At 40.2% G+C, this 25,713-nt stretch overlaps 1 protein-coding gene across 6 annotated transcripts in view; it reads right to left on the bottom strand.

The window, feature by feature from the left end:
* Window positions 1-3,607: 3,607 nt before the first annotated feature.
* The window catches only part of LOC133617528 (AP-1 complex subunit sigma-2-like), a 35,156-nt gene continuing 13,050 nt past the window's right edge, over window positions 3,608-25,713 (bottom strand). For 2 of the 6 annotated variants that reach the window (XM_061977521.2, XM_061977518.2), the window contains 4 exons: window positions 21,585-21,693; window positions 21,370-21,507; window positions 20,947-20,977; window positions 11,915-12,154 (listed from right to left, as the gene is read on the bottom strand). In XM_061977521.2, coding sequence (XP_061833505.1) covers window positions 12,009-12,154; window positions 20,947-20,977; window positions 21,370-21,507; window positions 21,585-21,693 — 424 coding nt within the window. In that variant the 3' untranslated portion in view covers window positions 11,915-12,008. Of the gene's footprint in view, window positions 3,984-11,914; window positions 12,155-18,298; window positions 18,362-20,946; window positions 20,978-21,369; window positions 21,508-21,584; window positions 21,694-25,713 lie in introns of those variants that run through there. The other 4 variants (XM_061977519.2, XM_061977520.2, XM_061977522.2 and 1 more) reach the window with 4 other exon arrangements.

The raw sequence follows: 25,713 nt of genomic DNA, 5'->3' as shown, positions 1-25,713 counted from the left end.
GGACTTGACTTTCACAATATTATGTTAGATCCACTATGGACTGGACTCTCACACTATTATGTTAGATCCACTATGGACTGGACTCTCACTATTATGTTAGATCCACTATGGACTGGACTCTCACTATTATGTTAGATCCACTATGGACTGGACTCTCACTATGATGTTAGATCCACTATGGACTGGACTCTCACTATTATGTTAGATCCACTATGGACTGGACTCTCACTATTATGTTAGATCCACTATGGACTGGACTCTCACTATTATGTTAGATCCACTATGGACTGGACTCTCACTGTTATGTTAGATCCACTATGGACTGGACTCTCACACTATTATGTTAGATCCACTATGGACTGGACTCTCACTATTATGTTAGATCCACTATGGACTGGACTCTCACTATTATGTTAGATCCACTATGGACTGGGCTTTCACAATATTATGTTAGATCCACTATGGACTGGACTCTCACTGTTATGTTAGATCCACTATGGACTGGACTCTCACACTATTATGTTAGATCCACTATGGACTGGACTCTCACTATTATGTTAGATCCACTATGGACTGGACTCTCACTATTATGTTAGATCCACTATGGACTGGGCTTTCACAATATTATGTTAGATCCACTATGGACTGGACTCTCACACTATTATGTTAGATCCACTATGGACTGGACTCTCACTATTATGTTGGATCCACTATGGACTGGACTCTCACTATTATGTTAGATCCACTATGGACTGGACTTTCACAATATTATGTTAGATCCACTATGGACTGGACTCTCACAATATTATGTTAGATCCACTATGGACTTGACTTTCACAATATTATGTTAGATCCACTATGGACTGGACTCTCACACTATTATGTTAGATCCACTATGGACTGGACTCTCACTATTATGTTAGATCCACTATGGACTGGACTCTCACTATTATGTTAGATCCACTATGGACTGGACTCTCACTATGATGTTAGATCCACTATGGACTGGACTCTCACTATTATGTTAGATCCACTATGGACTGGACTCTCACTATTATGTTAGATCCACTATGGACTGGACTCTCACTATTATGTTAGATCCACTATGGACTTGACTTTCACAATATTATGTTAGATCCACTATGGACTGGACTCTCACACTATGATGTTAGATCCACTATGGACTGGACTCTCACTATTATGTTAGATCCACTATGGACTGGACTCTCACTATTATGTTAGATCCACTATGGACTGGACTCTCACTATGATGTTAGATCCACTATGGACTGGACTCTCACTATTATGTTAGATCCACTATGGACTGGACTTTCACAATATTATGTTAGATCCACTATGGACTGGACTCTCACAATATTATGTTAGATCCACTATGGACTTGACTTTCACAATATTATGTTAGATCCACTATGGACTGGACTCTCACACTATTATGTTAGATCCACTATGGACTGGACTCTCACTATTATGTTAGATCCACTATGGACTGGACTCTCACACTATTATGTTAGATCCACTATGGACTGGACTCTCACTATTATGTTAGATCCACTATGGACTGGACTCTCACTATTATGTTAGATCCACTATGGACTTGACTTTCACAATATTATGTTAGATCCACTATGGACTGGACTCTCACACTATTATGTTAGATCCACTATGGACTGGACTCTCACTATTATGTTAGATCCACTATGGACTGGACTCTCACTATTATGTTAGATCCACTATGGACTGGACTTTCACAATATTATGTTAGATCCACTATGGACTGGACTCTCACAATATTATGTTAGATCCACTATGGACTTGACTTTCACAATATTATGTTAGATCCACTATGGACTGGACTCTCACACTATTATGTTAGATCCACTATGGACTGGACTCTCACTATTATGTTAGATCCACTATGGACTGGACTCTCACTATTATGTTAGATCCACTATGGACTGGACTCTCACTATGATGTTAGATCCACTATGGACTGGACTCTCACTATTATGTTAGATCCACTATGGACTGGACTCTCACTATGATGTTAGATCCACTATGGACTGGACTCTCACTATTATGTTAGATCCACTATGGACTGGACTCTCACTATTATGTTAGATCCACTATGGACTGGACTCTCACTATTATGTTAGATCCACTATGGACTCATAAATAACATAGACAAATAAATAAAAGTACATACATTTGTGTTGTGCTACAATAAACTGAATGAATAATAATAACTCAACTGTCAATACAATTAAAGTAGCAATAAAATACAGCTTCACCACTTTAGTCAACATTTTTGCGCCTAAGAAACTTCCCTATGACTTAATCTCCAGACTTCTTCTGTTTGTTTGATGTTGTCATTACTGCCACAAGTGGTGGAAACGTGTATTACAAGTGAGAAACTCATGTTGCTGGCAGGGGGCGCTCACGGCCCGGCCCTACAGTTCATAAACACTGACATAGAGAGTACAAGCTTAAATACATTTTTTTAATTATTTTAACGACCACGTTGGTGTGGAGGACATCCTTCCAGTGCAAATACAGTAAATACAGTAAATGTATAAAAATGTTCTTTTTTTTCATCACTCTTTGGCTCTGCTGACAGAATACTTCCCTTTTAAAACAGTGAATATAAACAATATATATGTATACACATGTATATATATATGTACATACATATATATCTATACATATATGTATATATATAAATATATATATATACCGTATTTTTCGGACTATAAGTCGCAGGTTTTTTTCATAGTTTGGCTGGGCTCCAGTGCGATTTATATATGTTTTTTTCCTTCTTTATTATGCATTTTCGGCAGGTGTGACTTATACTCCGGTGCGACTTATACTCCAAAAAATACGGTATGTATGTGTATATATTTATATGTAGATATATGTATGTGTATATATTTATATGTAGATATATGTATGTGTGTGTATATATATATATATATATATATATATATATATATATATATATATATATACATATACATATATATATATATATATATAAGTAGATATATGTACTGTATATAAATGTATGTGTTTGTATGTATATATATAAATATACTTATATGTATGTATATATATCTATGTGTATATATTTATATGTAGATATATGTATGTGTGTGTGTGTGTGTGTATATATATATATATATATATATATATATATATATAAGTAGATATATGTACTGTATATAAATGTATGTGTTTGTATGTATATATATATAAATATACTTATATGTATATATATGTATGTGTATATATTTATATGTAGATATATGTATGTGTGTGTGTATATATATATATATATATATATATATATATATATATATATATATATATATAAGTAGATATATGTACTGTATATAAATGTGTTTGTATGTATATATATATATATATATATTAATATATATATATATATATATAAGTAGATATATGTACTGTATATAAATGTATGTGTTTGTATGTATATATATAAATATACTTATATGTATGTGTATATATGTATGTGTATATATTTATATGTAGATATATGTATGTGTGTGTGTATATATATATATATATATATATATATACTGTATATAAATGTATGTGTTTGTATGTATATATATAAATATACTTATATGTATGTGTATATATGTATATGAAGATATATATATATATGTATATAAATGTATGTGTATGTATGTATTTACATATATGTATGTATATATATATGTGTGTATATATATATATATATGTGTGTATTTATATATAAATGTGTGTGTGTGTCAGGTGTAATATTTGCAAGGAATCAAATAGGCAAAGATGTACTGTATTTACTGTCAAGTTGTTTACGTGTAGCGGGAAGGAAGGGGGCGGGGCTTGTGGAAGACGAAGATGAAGGCCACTTTTTAGGTCAGGCCGATTTCCTCCAGAACACTTCGTGGCATCTCTCCATCCTGTAAACAACAACAACATGTCAAACCCACACCTTGACAAAGTTCACACCAATTATTACATTTCATTACCAGGAAATATTATGGGATGCACATGACAGTCATTTCCCAGCAGGCACACGACATTGAAACAACCTTGACAACTTCTTGAATTAGGTCCTGACATTCAGCAACTCAGACATAACCTTGAAACAACATGCTTTTTGACAACCTTTAATCAACGTCAGCTTGTGACGTTGATTTGACATTGAAATGTGGTCATTTCCCCAACCAATATTCTACAACACAAATACACTTTTTAACGTTGATTCAATGTTGGGTTCTGACGTCTCCTCTCTGAGCTGTGGTAGAGGAGTTTGTGTGTCCCAATGATCCTAGGAGCTATGTTGTCCGGGGACTTCTATGCCCCCTGGTAGGGTCTCCCAAGACAAACAGGTCCTAGGTGAGGGATCAGACAAAGAGCAGCTCGAAGACTTCTATGGGAATGCAAGAACAAAGACTCAGATTTCCCTCGCCCGGACGCGGGTCACCGGGGCCCCCCTCTGGAGTCAGGCCCGGAGTCGGGGCACAATGGCGAGCGCCTGGTGGCCGGGCCTGTCCCCATGGGTCACCCCTCCAATGGGCTCACCACTCATAGCAGGGGCCATAGAGGTCGGGTGCAGTGTGAGCTGGGCGGAAGCCGAAGGCAGGGCACTTGGCGGTCCGATCCTCGGCTACATAAGCTAGCTCTTGGGACGTGGAACGTCACCTCGCTGGGGGGGGGAAGGAGCCTGAGCTTGTGTGCGAGGTGGAGAAGTTCCAGCTGGATATAGTCGGACTTACTTCGGCAAGGGCTCTGGAACCAGTTCTCTCGAGAGGGTCTGGACCCTCTTCCACACTGGCGTTGCACGCAGTGAGAGGCGACGAGCTGGGGTGGCAATTCTTGTTGCCCCACGGCTTAAAGCTTGCACGTTGGAGTTCAACCCAGTGGACGAGAGGGTAGCTTCCCTCGGGTCCTGACTGCAGCAGTTCAGAGTACCCACCCTTTTTGGATACACTCGAGGGAGTACTGGAAAGTGATTCCCTTGTCCTACTGGGGGACTTCAACGCTCATGTTGGCAACGACAGTGAAACATGGAGAGGCGTGATTGGGAAGAATGGCGCCCGGATCTGAACCCGAGTGGTGTTTTGTTATTGGACTTTTATGCTCGTCACAGATTGTCCATAACAAACACCATGTTCAAACATAAGGGTGTCCATATATGCACTTTGCACCAGGACACCCTAGGCCGCAGTCCCCATGTTCGACTTTGTAGTTGTGGACCAAGTTCCGCACCTCTATTGTCGAGGCTGTCACAAGTTGTTGGTGACGAACCCCAAGATGCAGAGAAGGCGGGAAAACATTATTTAATGTTCAAAAAATAATAAAGAAAAGACACCAACCAGGAACTAGGAATGGACAAACTGGAAACAGTGAACAGGGATCCAGCAAATAGGGACTAGGAACAAAAAGACAGTAAGCTACAAACAGCTACAAAATATAGCTTACCGCATACAGCTACACTGATATCGACAAGACAGGTCGGAACGACAATAATCCAGCACTGACTGGAGGAGAAGGCAGGTTTAAATAGCAGCTGGCTGATTGACACCAGGTGTGGCCAGGTGCCAATCAGCCACAGCTGAGGGGACACAGCACTCAGGGAGACAAGTAGGAAATATCCAAAATAAGAGCGCCGACAAGAAATAAAGACAAACAGAGGAAAAACTCAAAACATAACTCAACTGTCAGTGACAAACCTGACAGTGGCAGCTGATTGGAGCTGTGGCAGTAATCCCAGAACCCGTTTGTGGACACCGGCGGTGAGGGATGCCGTCAAGCTGAAGAAGGAGTCCTATCGGGTTCTTTTGGCTCATAGGACTCCGGAGGCAGCAGACAGGTACCGACAGGCCAAGCGGTGTGCGGCTTCAGCAGTCACGGAGGCAAAAACTCGGACATGGGAGGAGTTCCGGGAAGCAATGGAAAACGACTTCCGGACGGCTTCAAAGCGATTCTGGACCACCATCCTCCGCCTCAGGAAGGGGAAGCAGTGCATTGTCAACACCGTGTATGGCGAGGATGGTGTTCTGCTGACCTCGACTGCGGATGTTGTGGATCGGTGGAGGGAATACTTCGAAGACCTCCTCAATCCCACCGACACGTCTTCCTATGAGGAAGCAGTTCCTGGATAATCTGTGGTGGGCTCTCCTATTTCTGGGGATGAGGTTGCTGAGGTAGTTAAAAAGCTCCTCGGTGGCAAGGCCCCGGGGGTGGATGAGATCCGCCCGGAGTTCCTTAAGGCTCTGGATGCTGTGGGGCTGTCTTGGTTGACAAGACTCTGCAGCATCGCGTGGACATCGGGGGCGGTACCTCTGGATTGGCAGACCGGGTTGGTGGTTCCTCTCTTTAAGAAGGGGAACCGGAGGGTATGTTCCAACTATCGTGGGATCACACTCCTCTGCCTTCCCGGTATGGTCTATTCAGGTGTACTGGAGAGGAGGCTACACCGCATAGTTGAACATCGGATTCAGGAGGAACAGCGTGGTATTCGTCCTGGTCGTGGAACTGTGGACCAGCTCTATACTCTCGGCAGGGTCCTTGAGGGTGCATGGGAGTTTGCCCAACCAGTCTACATGTGCTTTGTGGACTTGGAGAAGGCATTTGACCGTGTCCCTGCTCAGAGAGTATGGGGTATCGGACTGTCTGATTGTGGCGGTCCGCTCCCTGTACGATCAGTGTCAGAGCTTGGTCCGCATTGCCGGCAGTAAGTCGGACACGTTTCCAGTGAGGGTTGGACTCCGCCAAGGCTGCCCTTTGTCACCGATTCTATTTAACTTTTATGGACATAATTTCCAGGCGCAGTCAAGGCGTTGAGGGGATCTGGTTTGGTGGCTGCAGGATTAGGTCTCTGCTTTTTACAGATGATGTGGTCCTGATGGCTTCATCTGGCCAGGATCTTCAGCTCTCACTGGATCGGTTCGCAGCCGAGTGTGAAGCGACTGGGATGAGAATCAGCACCTCCAAGTTTGAGTCCATGGTTCTCGCCCGAAAAAGGGTGGAGTGCCATCTCCGGGTTGGGGAGGAGATCTTTCCCAAAGTGGAGGAGTTCAAGTACCTCGGAGTCTTGTTCACGAGTGAGGGAAGAGTAGATCGTGACATCGACAGGCGGATCGGAGCGGCGTCTTCAGTAATGTGGACGCTGTATCGATCCGTTGTGGTGAAGAAAGAGCTGAGCCGGAAGGCAAAGCTCTCAATTTACCGGTCGATCTACGTTCCCATCCTCACCTATGGTCATGAGCTTTGGGTTATGACCAAAAGGACAAGATCACGGGTACAAGCGGCCGAAATGAGTTTCCTCCGCCGGGTGGCGGGGCTCTCCCTTAGAGATAGGTTGAGAAGCTCTGCCATCCGGGGGGAGCTCAAAGTAAAGCCGCTGCTCCTCCACATCGAGAGGAGCCAGATGAGGTGGTTCGGGCATCTGGTCAGGATGCCACCCGAACGCCTCCCTCGGGAGGTGTTTAGCGCACGTCCGACCGGTAGGAGGCCACGGGGAAGACCCAGGACACGTTGGGAAGACTATGTCTCCCGGCTGGCCTGGGAACGCCTCGGGATCCCCCGGGAGGAGCTGGACGAAGTGGCTGGGGAGAGGGAAGTCTGGGCTTCCCTGCTTAGGCTGCTGCCCCCGCGACCCGACCTCGGATAAGCGGAAGAAGATGAATGGTATGTATGTATGGTTACTTTTATAGTAAAATGTAAATGTTGAATATGTTTAATAAAAATTAAATATGCTTTTTTTGGTCAATGCATTATTTATTTTCTTAAAGCAAAATACAAACATTAAATGCATATGTTTATTATTATTAAATATGTTATAAAAGTGTGTGGCCAATGTAAACATTGTTTAATATTTTTAACTATTAAATATGTCCAATAGATACTAAATATGCATATGTAATATAAATATAAGTGTAAAAAATATATTTCTAAATATTAGAGTTAATTTTCTGCGGTCAAAGCAATATTAGTTACAATGATTATTATAAATAAAGATACTAATATTTTTTTGGCAGTAAACAGAATTTCTAAATTATGAGAGATGCGTCTTATTTTTGTCCAATTATGTAATACAAATAATATACAAAACCCAAAAGCAGTGAAGTTGTCACGTTGTGTAAATGGTAAATAAAAAGAGAATACAATGATTTGCAAATCCTTTTCAACTTATATTCATTTGAATAGACTGCAAAGACAAGATATTTCATGTTCACACTGAGAAACTTTGTTATTTTTTTCCAAATATTAGCTCATTTGGAAATTGATGCCTGCAACAGGTTTCAAAAAAGCTGGCACAAGTGGCAAAAAAGACTGAGAACATTGAGGAATGCTCATCAAACACTTGTTTGAACAGGATAATTAGGAACAGGTGGGTGCCATGATGGTCTATAAAAGCAGCTTCCATGAAATGCTCAGTCATTCACAAACAAGGACGGGGCGAGGGTCACCACTTTGTCAACAAATGCGTGAGCAAATTGTCCAACAGTTACTACAGTTATTGTAAGGAATTTAGGGATTTCACCATCTACGGTCCGTAATATCATCAAAGGGTTCAGAGAATCTGGAGAAATCACTGCACGTAAGCCATGATATTACGCACTTTGGATCCCTCAGGCGGTACTGCATCAAAAAGCGACATCCGTGTGTAAAGGATATCACCACATGGGCTCAGGAACACTTCAGAAAACCATTGTTAGTAACTACAGTCCGTCGCTCCATCTGTAAGTGCAAGTTAAAACTCTCCTATGCAAAGTGAAAGCCATTTATCAACAACACCAAGAAACGCTGCTGGCTTCGCTGGGCCTGAGCTCATCTAAGATGGACTGATGCAGTGTGTAAAAGTGTTCTGTTGGCTGATGAGTCCACATATCATTTTTTGGGGGGGAAACTGTGGACGTCGTGTCCTCCGGACCAAAGAGGAAAAGAACCATCCGGACTGTTATAGGCACAAAGTTGAAAAGCCAGCTTGTGTGATGGTATGGGGGTGTATTAGTGCCCAAGACATGGGTAACTTACACATCTGTGAAGGCGCCATTAATGCTGAAAGGTACATACAGGTTTTGGAGCAACATATGCGCCACCCAAGCAACTTTTTTTTCATGGACGCCCCTGCTTATTTCAGCAAGACAATGCCAAGCCACTTTCTGCACGTGTTACATCAACGTAGCTTCATAGTAAAAGAGTGCGGGTACTAGGCTGGCCTGCCTGTAGTCCAGACCTGTCTCCCATTGAAAATGTGTGGCGCATTATGAAGCCTAAAATAGCACAACGGAGACCCCCGGACTGTTGAACAACTTAAGCTGTACATCAAGCAAGAATGGGAAAGAATTCCACATCAAAAATGTGTCTCCTCAGTTCCCAAACGTTTACTGAGTGTTGTTAAAAGGAAAGGCCATGTAACACAGTGGTAAAAATGCCCCTGTGACAACTTTTTTGCAATGTGTTGCTGCCATTAATTTCCAAGTTAATAATTATTTACCAAAAATAATGAAGTTTCTCAGTGTGAACATGAAATATCTTGTCTTTGCAGTCTATTCAATTGAATATAAGTTGAAAAGGATTTGCAAATCATTGTATTCTCTTTTTATTTACGAATTACACAACGTGACAACTTCACTGCTTTTGGGTTTTGTACATTTTGGGCTGAAATATAACTGTTACCATACAAAAGTAAACATTCACGAAACAAAACGTCAACAATGACATGTATATGATGTATTTAAGCACATGATTATTTTTTGGGGGTTTGGTAGCAGAAAGAAGCCGGACTTACGTTTGCATCTTAGTAGTAGACGGTAGAGAGGAGATCCATAAATAAAATATACAATCATGCAGATGTCAACGTCATCAGCACATTTTTATTAGTAAACATAACCAACACTGAAAGCAACGCCATCAAATCTTCATTGGAAAGACTATTAGAACTCGCCTTTTAGAATAGAATCCTAAACATTCATCACATATCTGCTATATTTCTATATTACTTACCAAAGTAATATAATCAGGGAAATCACGTATTATGTTATTCATTATAGCAACATTCGGTCATTATTTGAGTCGTTACAATATTAATTTAATTTTAATGTTATTATTGATGATTACTGTGCATTTAAAAAACTAATAATACATAACGTTTACTATAAATAACAAATACTGCAATTAATTAAGTATGAAGAAGAGAAAATAATACATGTATATATGTGTACTAATTTGATTATTATTAATTACTGCCTGGGTACCACCCACTGATGGCCACTAGGGGGCACACTTCCCAGCGTTTCAAATGTCAACATACTTGTGTCACCTATGAAAGTACTACAGTACAGAATATGAGTCAATATTTGTAAAGTACAGTAGGAGGGGAAAATACGCTGGAATATTAAAACATAATTGGAACAAAATTGCAATGTTAACACGTCTACAAAATTAAAGTAACAGCAAAAACTAATTAATCGACAATTATAGCAAATAAGTCAGTAGCAACTCTGTACTAGTAAATAGAGCAACATTAACTATTTCAATAATTATCTTCATTTTAGAAAGAAATACAAATAAATGTGTACAAAGAAAACAAAAACAAGCTAAATACTACAACAACAAAAAAAGTGTACTCCTTAGGTCAGGGGTCGGCAACCCAAAATGTTGAAAGAGCCATATTGGACCAAAAATACAAAAAAAAATCTGTCTGGAGCTGCAAAAAAGCCATATTACATACAGATAGTGTGTCATGAGATATAAATTGAATTAAGAGAACTTAAAGGAAACTAAATGACCTCAAATATAGCTACAAATGAGGCATTATGATGCAATATGTACATATAGCTAGCCTAAATAGCATGTTAGCATCGATTAGCTTGCAGTCATGCAGTGACCAAATATGTCTGATTAGCACTCCAACAAGTCAATAACATCAACAAAACTCACCTTTCATGCACAACCTTAAAAGTTTGGTGGACAAAATGAGACAGAAAAAGAAGTGGCATAAAACACGTCCTTGAAAGTTATACATGTAAACAAACTACGGTGAGTTCAAGGACCGCCAAAATTAGTAGGACAAAACGGCGCTCGCCAAATACTCGAATCAGTGAAGCATGTTTAATATAAACAGTGTGCTTTATAACAATTAGGGAGGTTTGTGTCATGTTTGTCCTCCTACAGAAACTATATTAAAACAAAAAATAGATTGTTTTCCCCTCATCTTTTCCATTTTTCATACATTTCTGAAAAAGCTCCAGAGAGCCACTAGGGCGGCGCCAAAGAGAGCCGCGGGTTGCCGACCCCTGCCTTAGGTCATGTGATGATTGTACAGTTTAAATTAGTGTGGATGACCACTAGGGGGCGCACTTTTGTGGGTTTCAAACCTGATTCCCGTGTGCGATTGTTTTGATAGAACCGAATATGAGTCAATATGTGGCTCCAGGAGCCCCAGCGACCCCAAAAGGGACGGAAAATGGATGGATGGATGTGTGGTCCTGGTCCACAGATGAAAAAGAACATTATGAACGTTGTAAAACGTTTGCAAGGGCGATAAGTATTAGCTTGATTGGAATATTAAAACTTAATCGACATTTTTTGACAATTTTTTTTTAATTAATTAAAATGTAATTACATTTTAATTAACGAGCAAAAACATGTAATTAATCCAGTTAGTCAGTAGTAATTTACTGTTAAATAGAACTAAGGATGAAAAATAAGTCATATGTTAACACTGTATAAGATGAGTGAATAATTACATTAAAATGAAGAGATGGGCCCCACTTTTGACACATTAAAGATGCTAATAAACAATCTTTAAATGCTAAATATCTCAGTGTTATAAGTGCCATGAGGACAAATACCATGAATAATAATACAAGAGATGTTGACAACACACACGTCACGTGATCCAATTCAAACATTTTGTGAGGACCGGATCGTTGGTACTTGGACTGGTCTCCGAGAGAAAGGGTGCACTTTTAGCCAGGGAGTGGCAGGCGGACATTGCAGAGGGCTGAGGAAGAGGAAGGGTCCACAGTGGGGACACATGCAGAGGGACGGCATGCACACAAGGCGGAGGACGGCCGGTTCAGTACACAGGGACATGAAAGTAGTCGTGACGGGGCTGCGGAGACAAACAACTTTCAACAGCAAGCAGGAACACATGCACACTTATTATTATTATGATTGTTGTTATTATTATTATGATTGTTGGATCAAGTGGTGGATGTGTAGAAGCAGGGTGTTTATCACCATACAAAGTATTGTAATGAAATAGCACGTCTTCATGTTGCCTTACATGGACGGACAAGACCTAGGCAAGGAAGGACAAGGGGCCGACTTTAGACACGTCTCCAGGGGAACGGGGGCCTCATGTAACAAGCACACGTACGCACAAAAAAACGCCCGTGCGCCCTTTTTTCACAGAAAGGTTGAGACGTACCACGACTGATACATATACAAACCTCGTTTCCATATGAGTTGGGAAATTGTGTTAGATGTAAATATAAACGGAATACAATGATTTGCAAATCCTTTTCAACCCATATTCAATTGAATGCACTACAAAGACAACATATTTGATGTTCAAACTCATACTTTTTTTTTTTTTTTTGCAAATAATAATTAACTTAGAATTTCATGGCTGCAACACGTGACAAAGTAGTTTGGAAAGGGCATGTTCACCACTGTGTTACATGGCCTTTCCTTTTAACAACACTCAGTAAACGTTTGGGAACTGAGGAGACACATTCTTTCCCATTCTTGCTTGATGTACAGCTTAAGTTGTTCAACAGTCCGGGGGTCCCCGTTGTGCTATTTTAGGCTTCATAATGCGCCACACATTTTCAATGGGAGACAGGTCTGGACTACAGGCAGGCCAGTCTAGTACCCGCACTCTATTACTATGAAGCCACGTTGATGTAACACGTGGCTTGGCATTGTCTTGCTGAAATAAGCAGGGGCGTCCATGGTAACGTTGCTTGGATGGCAACGTATGTTGCTCCAAAACCTGTATGTACCTTTCAGCATTAATGGCGCCTTCACAGATGTGTAAGTTACCCATGTCTTGGGCACTAATACACCCCCATACCATCACACATGCTGCCTTTTACACTTTGTGCCTATAACAATCCGGATGGTTCTTTTCCTCTTTGGTCCGGAGGACACGACGTCCACAGTTTCCAAAAACAATTTGAAATGTGGACTCGTCAGACCACAGAACACTTTTCCACTAATATGAGCTCAGGCCCAGCGAAGCCGACGGCGTTTCTGGGTGTTGTTGATCAACGGTTTTCACCTTGCATAGGAGAGTTTTAACTTGCACTTACAGATGTAGCGACCAACTGTAGTTACTGACAGTGGGTTTCTGAAGTGTTCCTGAGCCCATGTGGTGATATCCTTTACACACTGATGTCGCTTGTTGATGCAGTACATCCTGAGGGATGGAAGGTCACGGGCTTAGCTGCTTACGTGCAGTGATTTCTCCAGATTCTCTGAACCCTTTGATGATATTACGGACCGTAGATGGTGAAATCCCTAAATTCCTTGCAATAGCTTGTTGAGAAAAGTTTTTCTTGTTTGTGAATGATTGAGCATTTCATGGAATCTACTTTTATACCCAATCATGGCACCCACCTGTTCCCAATTTGCCTGTTCATCTGTGGGATGTTCCAAATAAGTGTTTGATGAGCATTCCTCAACTTTATCAGTATTTATTGCCACCTTTCCCAACTTCTTTGTCACGTGTTGCTGGCATCAAATTCTAAAGTTAATGATTATTTGCAAAAAAAAAAAAATGTTTATCAGTTTGAACATCAAATATGTTGTCTTTGTAGCATATTCAACTGAATATGGGTTGAAAATGATTTGCAAATCATTGTATTCCGTTTATATTTACATCTAACACAATTTCCCAACTCATTTGGAAACGGGGTTTGTATATATATATATATATATACATATATATGTATATATATATACAGATATATATATACATATATACATACATACATACATGCATATATATATACGCACGCACGCATGCACACGCACACACACGCACACACACACACACACACACACACACACACACACACACACACACACACACACACGCACACACGCATATATATATACATACATACATATACATACAAACCCTGTTTCCATATGAGTTGGGAAATTGTGTTAGATGTAAATATAAACGGAATACAATGATTTGCAAATCCTTTTCAACCCATATTCAGTTGAATATGCTACAAAGACAACATATTTGATGTTCAAACTGATAAACATTTTTTTTTTTTGCAAATAATCATTAACTTTAGAATTTGATGCCAGCAACACGTGACAAAGAAGTTGGGAAAGGTGGCAATAAATACTGATAAAGTTGAGGAATGCTCATCAAAGACTTATTTGGAACATCCCACAGGTGAACAGGTGGGTGCCATGATTGGGTATAAAAACAGCTTCCCAAAAAATGCTGAGTCTTTCACAAACAAGGATGGGGCGAGGTACACCCCTTTGTCAACAACTGCGTGAGCAAATAGTCAAACAGTTTAAGAACAACGTTTCTCAAAGTGCAATTGCAAGAAATTTAGGGATTTCACCATCTACGGTCCATAATATCATCAAAAGGTTCAGAGAATCTGGAGAAATCACTGCACGTAAGCGGCACGGCCGGAAACCAACATTGAATGACCGTGACCTTCGATCCCTCAGACGGCACTGTATCAAAAACCGATATCAATCTCTAAAGGATATCACCACATGTGCTCAGGAACACTTCAGAAAACCACTGTCAGTAACTACAGTTGGTCGCTACATCTGTAAGTGCAAGTTAAAGCTCTACTATGCAAAGCGAAAGCCATTTATCAACAACACCCAGAAACGCCGTCGGCTTCTCTGGGCCTGAGCTCATCTAAGATGGACTGATACAAAGTGGAAAAGTGTTCTGTGGTCTGACGAGTCCACATTTCAAATTGTTTTTGGAAATATTCAACATTGTGTCATCCGGAACAAAGGGGAAGCGAACCATTCAGACTGTTATCGACGCAAAGTTCAAAAGCCAGCATGTGTGATGGTATGGGGGTGTATTAGTGCCCAAGACATGGGTAACTTACACATCTGTGAAGGCACCATTAATGCTGAAAGGTACATACAGGTTTTGGAACAACATATGCTGCCATCTAAGCGCCGTCTTTTTCATGGACGCCCCTGCTTATTTCAGCAAGATAATGCCAAGCCACATTCAGTACGTGTTACAACAGCGTGGCTTCGTAAAAAAAAAAAGAGTGCGGGTACTTTTCTGGTCCGCCTGCAGTCCAGGCCTGTCTCCCATCGAAAATGTGTAACGCATTATGAAGCGTAAAATACGGACTGTTGAACGACTGAAGCTCTACATAAAACAAGAATGGGAAAGAATTCCACTTTCAAAGCTTCAACAATTAGTTTCCTCAGTTCCCAATCATTTATTGAGTGTTGTTAAAAGAAAAGGTGATGTAACACAGTGGTGAACATGCCCTTTCCCAACTACTTTGGCACGTGTTGCAGCCATGAAATTCTTAAGTTAATTATTATTTGCAAAAAAAAAAAAAAAGTTTATGAGTTTGAACATCAAATATGTTGTTTTTGTAGTGCATTCAACTGAATATGGGTTGAAAAGGATTTGCAAATCATTGTATTGCATTTATATTTACATCTAACACAAATTCCCAACTCATATGGAAACGGGGTTTGTATACATATATATATATATATATATATATATATATATATATATATTCAGAATCGGGACCCCGGGGTGGACCGCTCGCCTGTGCATCAGTTGGGAACATCTCTGCACTGCTGACCCATCTCCGCTCGGGATAGTTTCCTGCTGGCCCCACTATGGACTGGACTCTTACTATTATGTTGGATCCACTATGGACTGGACTCTCACAATATTATGTCAGACCCACTCGACATCCATTGCATTTGGTCTCCCCTGGAGGGGGGGGTTACCCACATATGCGGTCCTCTCCAAGGTTTCTCATAGTCATTCACATCGACGTCCCACTGGGGTGAGTTTTTCCTTGCCCTTATGTGGGCTCTGTAGCGAGGATGTCGTTGTGGCTTGTGCAGCCCTTTGAGACACTTGTGATTTAGGGCTATATAAATAAACATTGATTGATATATATATATATATATATATATGTATGTGTGGGAAAAAAATCACAAGACTATTTCATCTCTACAGGCCTGTTTCATGATTGAGGGTACCCCCCCCTCATGAAACAGGCCTGTAGAGATGAAATAGTCTTGTGATTTTTTTCCCACACATACATATATTGCGCTCTACTACGGTATCGAGCACTATTTTTCGGATAACCTTATTAAGACATATATATATATATAAGGATTTTTTGTCTTTTTGCACCATGACTGGGGAAGGTTGCTTGCACTAGGTCATACAGGTAAATGCTGAGCACTCTTCTAATCAGAGCACGATTAAAGGTCACTAGATGGCAACATAACAGCGGCATCAACGTAATCAAACTAATAAAATGAACACAATGTGGGTAACACATCACGTCTGACGGGACAAACTGAAGACAACTTCTTATCTTCTACTAGGGATGTCCCGATCCGATATTTGGATCGGATCGGCTGCCGATATATGCCAAAAATTGCGTATCGGCAAGGCATGGGAAAATGCCGATCCAGATCCAGTTTAAAAAAAAACTCCGGTCCGTTTTTTCCAACGCACCTATTTAAATAATACATTCCACTTTTCTGCTGCTCCCTAATTTCCGTTCCGCATTTTCCAGCACACCTTCAACACATCCACAATTCTCACGCAGTTGCTTTTAGCTGCTGGCATTACACGACAGGCTCTTCTCACTCTTTCCTGTGTCTCCCTCTCACAGACAGCAAGCGCACCTTCTTACCCACGTCACATACTGTCACGTCATACGTCACATACTGTCACGTCATACGTCACATACTGTCACGTCATACGTCACATACTGTCACGTCATACGTCACATACTGTCACGTCATACGTCACATACATATACGTCCTCTCCCAGCAGAGAGGTAGCAGCATGGTTAACGTTAGCTGTGATGCTAGCGCAGCCGCTAAGGTGCGCGCCTGCTCAAACGTCCTCTGCGCACGGCAAATCTATGCCACGCACAAAATCAAATAAAAAAATAAGCGCATAACAATTTTCGACACACGGACACGACAGAGAAAACAGTTTTCGTCATCATTGTTCAAATATTGTGATGTCTGTCGAGACGCTTATCTCCATTCGGTGCCACACGTCCACACCATCAAAATGCAGAGGCAAAAATTTCCACATCAACACCGTATGAAAAAATTTGTGATTTTTTTTAGTTGTGATTTCCTTCTCTGCATGAAAGTTTAAAAGTAGCATATATTAATGCAGTATGAAGAAGAATGTTTTAATGTTGACATGCAAGCCTTAAAAGAACATTTTGAAAATCAAGACTACATTTCCTGCAAATGGGTGCATTTCTACCCTATATTTTAACTTTAGATTTATTCTCATATCAAACTCTTTTGGCTGTCTTTTTGACACTTACCCTCCACACCCTGGATTATAAATAATGTAAATAATTCAATGTGATTATCTTGTGTGACGACTGTATTATGATGATAGTATATATCTGATAGTATATATCTGTATCATGAATCAATTTAAGTGGACCCCGACTTAAACAAGTTGAAAAACTTATTGGGGTGTTACCATTTAGTGGTCAATTGTACTTCACTGTGCAACCTACTAATAAAAGTCTCAATCAATCAAAACACATAGAATCATCATACTGCTGTGATTATATGCATCAAGTGTTCATTCAAGGCTAAGGCAAAATATCGAGATATATATTGTGTATCGCAATATGGCCTTAAAATATCGCAATATTAAAAAAAGGCCATATCGCCCAGCCCTAGTTCAATGATGCCATTTCTGTTTGTCATGTATAATTTTGTCTATTTTGTGTTTATCCTTGAATAAACAGGTCAGTTTCTTGTTACCAACCTCTCTTTACATGAGGCACCTGGGGACTGGGCAAGGAACTAGACTAGGAATACTGGGCTACAACCCAGCCAGGACCATTGGACCAGAACTAACGAACGGGATATGGGCACCACAAACATGAGCTAAGGTGTGATTGCACCAGGATCTTTAGGGTCTGTTTCCACTACAGGACTCTTCTAGTACTAGTACTGTACTGGTGACCCAAATCCACACGGAGTATTCACCTTAAAGGGTCAAATTCTGGAAGAGCCCAGAAGACTCTGAGGTGACATTTGGAACCATCATACCTGTGAGTACAAAATACTTGTAAACTTGTTAGCATATTGGCTAATGCTAATGACGGCAGCTTGATGACATTACGATAGCACGTGCAAATATGCATGAAAACACATCACACATGGGACGCTTTAGTACGTGAGAATTGTTTTAGTTACATTGTAAAACTTGGGAGTGATGAATGAAGAACCCATATGAGTAGAAACACTATGGATGGCTAGAAAATGGAACCGCACTTCTACTTCTGGTTCAAAGCACTAAATGGAAGGACACTGCGATGTGAGCGAACTCGTCCAAAAGGTGGCGCCATAGCACAAACAATAACGCACCTTTTCAGTGTGTGTTCTTATTAGTTTTTTTAATTTAACTAATTGCATTATGGCCGTCAGCGAAGAAAAACTCATAAATTAGTTTCCCCGTTTTATGAGCCGCGGGGTTCAAAGTGTATGAAGAAAGTAGCAGTCCAAAATGTAAGGTGCTTACAGCATGTATATAAAACCGTGATGTAAAAGTTCCTAAACCCAAAAGTTTGCGTATAGAGGGGTTCCTAAATGGAGGTTCCCATTCTTTGTTTTCATGTACATTTTCAGTGTTTTAGTCAGTAAAAAAAACTGTAAAAGTGAGTGCTAATAGCTAACACTACTAGCACGAGTGCTAATAGCTAACACTACTAGCACAAGTGCTAATAGCTAACACTACTAGCACGAGTGCTAATAGCTAATACTACTAGCACGAGTGCTAATAGCTAACACTACTAGCACGAGTGCTAATAGCTAACACTACTAACGCAAGTGCTAATAGCTAACACAACTAATGCGAGTGCTAATAGCAAACACTACTAGCAAAAGTGTTAATAGCTAACACTACTAGCACAAGTGCTAATAGCTAACACTACTAGCACAAGTGCTAATAGCTAACACTACTAGCACAAGTGCTAATAGCTAACACTACTAGCACAAGTGCTAATAGCTAACACTACTAGCACAAGTGCTAATAGCTAACACTACTAACATAAGTGTTACCAGCTAACACGACTAGCACAAGTGCTAACAGCTAAAACTACGAGCACGAGTGCTAACAGCTAAAACTACGAGCACGAGTGCTAACAGCTAACAGTACTAGCACAAGTGCTAATAGCTAACACTACTAGCACAAGTGCTAATAGCTAACACTACTAGCACAAGTGCTAATAGCTAACACTACTAACATGAGTGTTACCAGCGAACAGGACTAGCAAAAGTGCTAACAGCTAAAACTACAAGCATGAGTGCTAACAGCTACAACTACGAGCACGAGTGCTAACAACTAACACTACTGGCACAAGTGTTAACAGCTATTACAACTAGCATGAGTGCTAATAGCTATCATGGCTAACACGAGTGCCAACAGCTAACACTACTAACGCGAGTGTTACCAGCTAACACGACTAGCACAAATGTTACCAGCTAACACTACTAGCACAAGTGCTAATAGCTAACAGTACTAGCACAAGTGCTAATAGCTAACACTACTAGCACAAGTGCTAATAGCTAACAGTACTAGCACAAGTGCTAATAGCTAACAGTACTAGCACAAGTGCTACCAGCTAACACGACTAGCACAAGTGCTAAGAGCTAAAACTACGAGCACGAGTGCTAACCGCTAACACTACTGACAAAAGTGTTAACAGCTAATACAACTAGCATGAGTGCTAATAGCTATCATGGCTAACACGAGTGCCAACATCTAACCCGACTAGCATGAGTGTTACCAGCTAACACGACTATCGCAAATGTTACCAGCTAACACTACTAGCACAAGCGCTAATAGCTAACATCACTAGCACAAGTGCTAATAGCTAACACTACTAGCACAAGTGCAAATAGCTAACACTACTAGCACGACTGCAAAAAGCTAACACTATCAGCATGAGTGCTAATAGCTAACACGACTAGCACGAGTGCTAATAGCTAACACTACTAACGCGAGCGTTACCAGCTAACACGACTAGCACAAGTGCTAATAGCTAACACTACTAGCACAAGTGCTAATAGCTAACACTACTAGCACGAGTGTTAATAGCTAACACTACTAACGCGAGTGTTACCAGCTAACATGACTAGCACAAATGTTACCAGCTAACACTACTAGCACAAATTTTACCAGCTAACACTACTAGCACAAGTGCTTATAGCTAACACTACTAGCACAAGTGCTAATAGCTAACACTACTAACGCGAGTGTTACCAGCTAACACGACTAGCACAAATGTTACCAACTAACACTACTAGCACAAATGTTACCAACTAACACTACTAGCACAAGTGCTAATAGCTAACAGTGCTAGCACAAGTGAAAATAGCTAACACTACTAGCACAAGTGCTAATAGCTAACACTACTAACATGAGTGTTACCAGCTAACACGACTAGCACAAGTGCTAACAGCTACAACTACGAGCACGAGTGCTAACAGTTAACACTACTGGCACAAGTGTTAACAGCTAATACAACTAGCATGAGTGCTAACAGCTATCACGGCTAACACGCGTGCCAACAGCTAATACAACTAGCATGAGTGCTGACAGCTAACCATATTAGCATGAGTGCTAACAGTACCTGCAAACATGCGCGAATGAGCGTCTATGTTCTGCAAATGCCAAAAGAAGCAAGAGAATAAAGAAGCAAAGACAGAAATGTGATTGAAATGTCGACAGGGTGGAACAAAAAAACAATCATAACAACAAAAAAGCTGGAAGAAAAGAAGGAATGTTAGCATGCTAATTAGAGTATTATTATTATTATTATATTGTCAGATTAGAAGTGATTTAATTATATAAATATTAGGCTTGCTATAATGTTAGGGATGATCATCTATGCACATCATCGATTGATCCAGATGCACTAGGAATGATCATCTATCAATATCATTAATTGATCCAGATGCATTAGGGATGATCATCTATTAATATCATTAATTGATCCAGATGCGTTAGGAATGATCATCTGTCAATATCATTGATTGATCCAGGTCCAGCTCACCTCCTGCAGAAGGTCGGCCTGCTCTATGGCTTTCAGCACGGTCTTCTTGGACGTCTCCTGGGCTTGGCCGGCCAGCAGGAACTCGTCCAGGATGAAGTAGGCCTTCTCAAAGTTGAAGATGATGTCCAGCTCGCACACCTGCCGGCGGCAAAGAGCAGGTGTTGGAGTCCAGGGTGCGGAGGCACAACACAAAAGGTTGTGGAGACGGCGCTCACGCTGCCAAAGTATTTGTCCAGCAGCTCCACGTATCTGTGGATGATCTCCAGCGTGATCAGCTCGTTGTCCTGCTCCTGGATGGCGCAGCAGAAGTACAGGCTGGCGTATCTGCAACAATAAAACATTTATCGGTCCCGCTAAATGTGATATCGTGATACCGACAAAAGCAATAAAAACAACTTTTTATTGAACGACCACCATCGGATAGGGCTGTGTCTCGCCATCAGCATGTGCTGACGGCGAGACACAGCTGGCAGGTGATTAGATTTCACAGGTGGTACGTGGTAATCTAATCATATGTTGTCTTTAACAGTGAGCAGCCGGGAGCAGAGAGAGAGAGAGAGAGGATACGGACGTGACTGTGAGGTCACTTTCTGCTGGAGAGAAAAATTTTTGTTGAAACATTGTGATCATTAAAACCTTGTTGAAACCTGACAGTGGGACTGCTAAGAAGCGACTTCCACATTGATATTTTTATGACCTATGGAAAATAAGGAGCAGGAGGAAAATACATTTTATTGGAAATGTGATCGTAATCCCTCAGCTATCAAGGCAGAAAGGAAATGTCAACACGAGCATGGAAAACAAAATAGTCAAATCACATTGAAGACTTAGCAATAAGCTCTTAAAATGAAGGAACATGTAAGAAATGCTTCATTAAGTGTAAGAAAATAATGCACAGTGTAAAAATAAAATCCCACTGAAAGGGTTCACAACGATTGTCGGACGTTAGGTATTCATTTAGCTGCCGTGCAACAATTTTTTTTGAGGACTTTAGAGATAAAGGGGAGGTGCGATACCAGCGGAAGGTCAGAATCGAGGTTGGGTCTTTTGAATAAATGAAAACATGTAAACAGAGGAACCTGAGAATAGCTCTTTTCTGCAGGTTTAATGGCAGGAAGTCACAGCTGTGCTCTAAAGGGTGAGCTGAGGTGGTGTGGTATTAGTGGTCTTGCCCTGCATCGTTTACAGACCACATTGGTCTGACTACGGTCCCTTTGGAAAAAAAAGTGACTTTTCCTCTTTTTATCCAGGATTTCTTCATGTTGACTTACTACTCACTCTTCTGTACCACTGAGAGCGAGTGTCTTCGTTCACGCAACCAACCTTGCTTCTATACTTCCGCTTTCTTCCCACCGAGGAGAAAAAAATGTCAACCGTTTTATCGGACGCACTTTTTTTATTGATATTAATTAGGGATGTCCGATAATGGCTTTTTGCCGATATCCGATATTGTCCAACTCTTTAATTACCGATACCGATATCAACCGATATATGCAGTCGTGGAATTAACACATTATTATGCCTAATTTGGACAACCAGGTATCGTAAAGATAAGGTACTTTTTAAAAAAAATTAATAAAATAAGATAAATAAATTAAAAATATTTTCTTGAATAAAAAAGAAAGTAAAACAATATAAAAACAGTTACATAGAAACTAGTAATGAATGAAAATGAGTAAAATTAAGTGTTAAAGGTTAGTACTATTAGTGGACCAGCATGTGTGCTTACGGACTGTATCCCTTGCAGACTGTATTGATATATATTGATATATAATGTAGGAACCACAATATTAATAACAGAAATAAACAACCCTTTTGTGTGAATGAGTGTAAATGGGGGAGGGAGGTTTTTTGGGTTGGTGCACTAATTATAAGTGTATCTTGTGTTTTTTATGTTGATTTAATACAAATAAAATTTAAAAAAAATAAAATAAAAAATACGATACCGATAATAAAAAAAAACGATACTGATAATTTCCGATATTACATTTTAACGCATTTATCGGCAGGCCGATATTATCGGACATCTCTAATATTAATTACTTGTCTGTTGAGATACATATTTATATTAATTGATTACACTATACATATCTAAGCAATTTCTACTTACTTTTGGCATAAAGTGGGGTTCATCACTGGTTCTCACAATCGACTATTTGGTACACAAACGCTTTTCCAATCACAGAAAATGAACGGGCCATTTTTTCAAACTTGCACAACTACCTCATTTCTCAACTGATTCAACCGTTCCACCACCCACACCCACCACTCACCTTGGACAATCGAACTACCATTTTCCAAGTTTAAAAAAAATTCCAGGAATACCCTGTATTCCCGGTTTCCCAAAGCCCTATTTTCACCTTTACCTGGAAAGTTATCATAGTCCACATTTTTCAACCGTTTTTGACCATTCCACCCTCAAAACATTCCAAAACATTCTTCTTGATTGGGACAACAAAAGTACTATTTTTCTTTTCGTACAATGATGACATCTATTAAACAAGACAAGACGCAAGGAATTAAACAGACATAATTACATTTGGCTCAATTGAGGAGAGACGTCTGGGCTGTACTCTTGCACAGTCTCCACTACGCTCTGGCGAAAGATTGTACGTCTCCTCTTTTATTTGGACTTGCTCTGATTACATGGCAACAGCTGTTTCTAAGGGATGGGGGTCGTAAACAACCATCACTTTTGATTAAAACAGTTCAAAGAAGCGGTGCCTGGAGGGGAGTCTGGTCTTGCTTTGTAGTTCTCGGGTCAAGACAATATCTTTCTGTTGATTACAATACATGAAAGAAACAGAACACCTTCATGTTGCTTCCCATCCTACACAGTTGAGTTTTACAAGCCTTCTGCTTGCTAGGATTAAAGACAGCTTTTGTCCTCTCGCCGGAAACTCATTGAAACACAAAGTTTTGTAATAACTTAGATACAATTATTCTAACACTGTTTTTCCCGAAATTCACAAATTTCCAGGAACTCCCTATTCAAATGAATGGACTTTTTCACACACTACCCTTCACTTATATTGAACACAAAACATGTTTTCCCGGAATTTCCAGTCATTTTCCCATTGACAATGAATGGGAAACATACAATCAACTGCATATCCCACATTTCTCATCCGCTTTGAACCGTTCCACCATTCACACACACCACTCACCTTGGACGATCAAACTAACATTTCCCAAGTTCAAATACATTCCAGGAATTCCCAGAATTCCCGGTTTTCCAAAGCCCTATTTTCACCTATTCCTGCAAAGTTTTCATAGTCCACATTTTTAAACCGTTTTTGACCATTCCACCCTCAAAACATTCTTCTTGATTGGGACAACAAAACTATTTTTCTTTTCGTACAAATTCACGGTTTTCCCAAAATTCTGAAAAACCAATACTCAATTCGAAATGTTACAACGTCAACATTTTTCAACCGTTTTGAAAAATTCCAACACCAACCCATTCATATCATCTAGTAAAATTGTTATATTACCTAGATTGTCAAAAAAATCCTGTTTGTCAGGTTCAAACACTGATGACATCTATTAAACAAGACAAGAAGCAAGGAATTAAACAGAGACAGAATTAAATTTGGCTCAATTGAGGAGAGACGTCTGGGCTGTACTCTTGCACAGTCTCCACTACGCTCTGGCGAAAGATTTTACGCCCCCTCTTTTATTTGGACTTGCCCTGATTACATGGCAACAGCTGTTTCTAAGGGATGGGGGTCGTAAACAGCCATCGCCATTGATTAAACAGTTCAAAGAAAAGGTCGTAAAACAGTTCAAAGACACGGTGCCTGGAGGGGAGTCTGGTCCTGCTTCCTCTTCGCTTTGTAGTTCTCGGGTCAAGACAATATCTTTCTGTTGATTAAAATACATGAAAGAAACAGAACACCTCCATGTTGCTTCCCATCCTACACAGTGGAGTTTTACAAGCCTTCTGCTTGGTAGGACCAAAGACAGCTTTTGTCCTCTCACGGGAACTCGTTGAAACACAAAGTTTTGTAATAACTTAGATACAATTATTCTAACACTGTTTTTCCCGAAAATCCCAAATTTCCAGGAACTCCCTATTCAAATGAATTGACATATTCACACACTACCCTTCACTTATATTGAACACAAAACATGTTTTCCCGGAATTTCCAGTAATTTTCCCATTGACAATGAATGGGAAACATACAATCGACTGCATATCCCACATTTCTCATCCGCTTTGAACCGTTCCACCATTCACACACACCACTCACCTTGGACGATCAAACTAACATTTCCCAAGTTCAAAAACATTCCAGGAATTCCCAGAATTCCCGGTTTTCCAAAGCCCTATTTTCACCTTTT

Source organism: Nerophis lumbriciformis, linkage group LG18 (genome assembly GCF_033978685.3).
Source record: "Nerophis lumbriciformis linkage group LG18, RoL_Nlum_v2.1, whole genome shotgun sequence".
Lineage (NCBI taxonomy): Eukaryota > Metazoa > Chordata > Actinopteri > Syngnathiformes > Syngnathidae > Nerophis > Nerophis lumbriciformis.
This window is presented reverse-complemented; position numbering and strand designations above follow the sequence as displayed.